Source organism: Dreissena polymorpha, unplaced genomic scaffold (genome assembly GCF_020536995.1).
Source record: "Dreissena polymorpha isolate Duluth1 unplaced genomic scaffold, UMN_Dpol_1.0 chrUn011, whole genome shotgun sequence".
Lineage (NCBI taxonomy): Eukaryota > Metazoa > Mollusca > Bivalvia > Myida > Dreissenidae > Dreissena > Dreissena polymorpha.
The window spans coordinates 274,889-280,040 of NW_026273325.1; the positions used below are offsets into that span (position 1 = coordinate 274,889).

General features: G+C 33.9%; 1 protein-coding gene across 1 annotated transcript; it reads right to left on the reverse strand.

Moving 5' to 3' along the window:
* Window positions 1-1,098: 1,098 nt before the first annotated feature.
* LOC127863499 (QRFP-like peptide receptor) lies at window positions 1,099-4,081 on the reverse strand. The gene is made up of 3 exons (XM_052403046.1): window positions 3,754-4,081; window positions 2,674-2,749; window positions 1,099-1,390 (listed from the first exon to the last, which is right to left on the reverse strand). The coding sequence occupies exons 1-3, from the start codon at window positions 4,079-4,081 to the stop codon at window positions 1,099-1,101; spliced, it is 696 nt and encodes a 231-aa protein (XP_052259006.1).
* Between the last annotated feature and the right edge of the window lie 1,071 nt (window positions 4,082-5,152).

Genomic DNA, 5,152 nt, shown 5'->3' on the forward strand with positions numbered 1-5,152 from the left:
ACTTTAAAATTCACACCGATTAATATGTAGCTCATCTGCGACGTGACTCTACTTATTTCAAGTGAGATACTTGCAAATTTTGAATTGTGTTCATTAAAAGAAACATTACGCCTATCAGACGTGAGCTTTGTTACCAGCCGTTTTGTTTATAATAACATTTTGTAATATGTATACAATTTTCACTTGTTGACGATACAAAGTTATAAGCAATTCTGGATCAATAGCGATGAACTATGCAACACAATTTGTGCTCAGAAATTTTCCGCTGTACTGAATAAAGCGTATTTGAAGAAAAAATACAATTAACGCTCTTATCGTCTGCATGAGAGAATGTCAATATTTAATACAATATTATACAATGTATATGTGGAATAGTATTACTTTTAAACGAAGCAGGTGCGGTATAAATCGTAGCTTCTAGCCGCTTTCAATCACTATACACTTAGGCTATAAGACCTTCATGATACGTATAGTTGTATAAAATGATTTTTCCTCAGTATTTTTTCATTGAAACAACGGATACAATATTCGGTAACAATAATGTTAAAGATGTATTGAATATTACCAACTAGTGTTTATTAACAATATGATATTTACAATGTTCTCAACGTTTGTCTTTAAGGTTATTATTTTTTAGATTGTCGTTTAAGCTCCTTATGGATTCAATAGATGTGACTCCGGACAATCTATAGATGAGTTTATTGCATCAATGTTCATTCGATGGGAATCATCTGTTGTTTTTTGTTGTTATTTGTTATGATTGTAGTAAACTTAATTCAATTATTACGTATGTATTCCAATGTGAACGAAAACTATATAAATGTTAACGATGGAATCAAGGATATTCCTTTTTTTTAATAACCTCCACATTATAACATGTGGCCTTGTCAATCGATGCATTTATCGTTTCATTCATTTTATTAGAAGCGTTACAGATAATACGTTCACTGATAATTATTCTTTTTGTATTCTTATAAAAATAACTCTTCCATGATAAGAGCTAAAATCTCGGTCAGTGTCCGGGATATATAGTCTTATATATTGCTTGGGCACGATACATATTACGTGACAATTAACCGACGCATACCCTTAAAGGTTTTAAGTTCCTCTATGCCCCGATGCATAACTTCGGAATGTTAGTCTGGAGGTTCCGCGATGTATTGGCGTCACATTCCACATCGGAGTGCTACAGCAAAACCGTCTGCACCGTTTGTTCAAATCACGAAAAGCACCTCTAAATTTAGACGACACAAAGTTATAGATCACCGGATTAATGGCATGGTTAATGTAGAAACATATTCGAGCACTATAAATTAACAGTAAATATCCCTCAAGGCCGAGCCTTGCTATTGTTTCGAGAGCCACAAACACCAACCAAAGGCTAACAACTCTAAATGGTAGATGACACAGAAAAAATATTCCTACAATTGACGCGATATTATTCCCAACTTGTCTATGCCGCTTGATACAGTCGTGCTTTTCTATGTCTTTTCGACTCGTTATTCGCAGAATATGGTATATATGAAAATTCATAACAAACAATAAAATCGCTGGCACGACGAAGAAAACACTGGTCAGCGATATAAAGTACGCCATTGACCAATTTCCAACAATTGGTACGCGACACACCTGAAATATATGTACATTCTTATGTGGAATTTCAAGAATCACTATAGCTACTAAATATCTGTAAATCGCTAAAGCCAATGTGTATGCAGTTCTTATAACTACGGACTAGGACAAATCGCTTGCTAAGGACTGACCGTAACAGATTATATGTGTTCAACATCCTCTTGGTAATATTTTAAATATGTAAACATGCAAAATTAAGTATGTTTTCCACCATCAATAGTCCGCCTTATTTGTCGATGCGTTTCATTTGATATCAAATGTCTAATTACATTCCAACTGGCTTGACACGTTATACAAATTTCGATTGGTCACATGAAAAGTCGTGTAGCTACCTTTATAGGTGTTCCATCATGAAATGCAGCATCCATGTATTTTGTTATGAAGATATACGGAATACACGACGCCGCGGAGACAAACCAGATGCCCACCAGAATCCACCTCACCGCTCTCATATTGTCGTCGACACTCTGGTCAATTAATAATACATTTGCGTGAATGAGTGGATACGTATCAACTTAATAACTAAATAAATATATATTATATCATGTAAACATATAAAATATTAAAAATTTAATTGTAAATAACATAATTATGTGAATGTTAAATATTTATGGAATAAATAGTGTAATGCATTGTGCAAAAAAATAATGTTTATTTGAATACTTTATGTGAAAGCTTTTGAAACGGTAAACAGTGGCTAGCGTCATGCCAAATGAAATCCATTTTAAACCTTGCTACAACTTACCCATGCACATTTCATCCAAGAGTAAACGTTATTATTGAAGATAACTTAACGGTTTGTGTTTAAACATTAAATGTGAGCAAGGCATGTTGATATTCGGATTTCATTGTAACAACCCGTTGTGCAATAAACCCGTTTTACAATAAATATATTGCAAAACGGGTTAATTGCAAAACGGGTTGTTACAGTGCATATACATTCTTAGCGTTCTGGAATTTATAACAAGAAGACGACGTTTCAAGCTAGCTGTATCTCAAATCATGCTACATACCTTAAGCGGATATCTCACGACTCTATACCGCTCGAAGGTGATTGCTGTTATGGTCAACACAGAAGCGTGGGCGACTGCATTCTCAAGAAATGGGGCTAGAAAACCTGCAAATTTACGAACTGCATATTGAATGCTTACATGTATCGATGATACGATGGTTCATAAAGATATATTTTGTTCCCAACAGTAACGTTATACTCGAGTTAGCTATGATATGCGGATTTCGAGATTGCTTACATCCATGATAAGAGAACTCGTAACAAACGCGTTATCGAGATTTTAATATTCACATTTCGAAAAGATTTAATATGTATTTGAAATTATATAAAGTCTTATAATTATTTGATGAGCATACCGCAGTCTTACCTGGGTATATTAAGAAGAATATGTTAATCTGGTGAAACCATGTTTTGCCAAGTGATAAATACCAAACTCGTATGCACTCATAATATCTTAACATATTGGAAAAGGTCTAGACGAAAATAACTATTGAATAACTTTTAAAGCAAAATGATATACATTACAAGTTCCCGGATAGCCCAAATATCTTAAAATGTGATCTTTTAAGCGCGGAGCTTTTATAAACCATGTATTAAGCGTTTAAGTTAACGTCATGGTCTATGAGTTTTCAATGTAACCGCCAGTCTGTACCAGTATCATTTGGCTTGAGTATCAACATTTACGTAAATTGAAACTATTCTAAGGACAATCCTATTGAGAATGTGCCAGAATCCATAGTATTACTTCAGCCTCCGTTATTCCCAAGCACTATTGTTAACCTGCGATAACACATAATATAATTGTCTATTATCGAATTCGATTACATTTGTGTACAGTAATTGCGTAATCATCAGTTCCACATATGCATTGTTGCATCAAATATTACATGGCTTATTTAAATCAGCACTTTAAAACAGTGCAATTATAATAAGCAAAGATATACAAAGGTACTGGTGTCGTCTTTATAAAATGTGCATAACCTATTTCCAGTTTGCAGAAAAGCATTTTACAACGATACGAATGTCAAATACATTTAATATTGTAATTTCGTCTATTCTGACTTACTTGTGCTGTATAAAATATTAAAATACTGTGAAATAGCACTTACACATGAATTTACCGAACACCCAGACTTCCTTTGTAAATATGTCCACGAGAGTTGTCGGCATGCACACCAAGATCACCAACATGTCGGCGATGCAGAGATTGACGAGGTACATATTCACCGTGGTTTTCATCCGTCGGCTGCATGAGATTACCACAACAACCAGAATATTACCGACGATTCCAACAATAAAGATGATGGCATACAAAATTGTAGAACTTATGACAATGTACTCCGGAGGCGTAGGGATTTCAAACTTGGCCGAATAAGGCCCCGTCAGATTATTTTCCCACGCGAATAATTCCGACGAAAACGAATGATTTAGCGTCATTATTACATCTATTTTAAAAAATATACATTGTATTAGCAAGGAAGTAATGGTTTGTTTTAAATTATACAAAATCTAAAATAATTATAATGTTTATTCAATCCCTTTATTTTCTTAAACCTTCCAATTTTTTGGGAAGTAAAGTGATTGAGGGCGAAATGTTTCAATCATCTCTCATATTATATGAGCACGTTTTAACATGTTTGTATTAGTATTCACGAATATCATGTTGATTAAAATCTATATTTAAATCAACAATTAATTTATAAACACATATTTGTTTTACCGGAACTCATTTCACGGTCTATATTGACAGTACTTTAAATAAACATCCAGCAGAGTCCTTTGTCATCTGATATTATTAGTAAAATTGTATATATCTGCTTGATTATATTTATAGTATCCGTTTATTTTGATCACCAGCGCTTTTCTGTCCGTCATTTAACGCTATGTATGTCATTTTCTATCCAGACATTTAATGTTCAGTATCTGCGACAGTAAACGTCTTAACACTGTACGACGCTGTGGACTGTTCATTTATCTATCAGCAATGACGACAGCATTGGAAAAATCACCAATTGAAATTGCTTTAAGCAAAGCGTATACACTATCAAACAATGATTGTCAAACTTTGCTCAGAAAATAGCAGCGTTTTCTCGGATTATTACTCTCTATCCTTACGACTGTAAAGAGTCACAATGGCGTCAGCACATTTGCAGCTTTATATTCGTCTCCTATGTTAAGTAATCAAGTATTTGGTTCAGTGAGTTAACTATGCCATTCAAGCTATTACTTTCATGTGTAATTGCTGTTGTTTTTTATGATGCCGTTACAGGAAGTGTTTAATGTAAATATTATGCAGATGACCCACGGATAACATTCTGTTCACAAAGGATAGAAACAACAGAAACATTACGTTTCGTAGATATACTGTAAAATATACTCTTAACAGAGGGAAGTATATATATATACTACGCGAGACATAATTAAGCATAAAGCATAAAGCATAATAAACAAACGTGCTGCTTTAATTCAGTTAGTCGACCTGGTTCGTTCAATGTGCACTGAACTCAA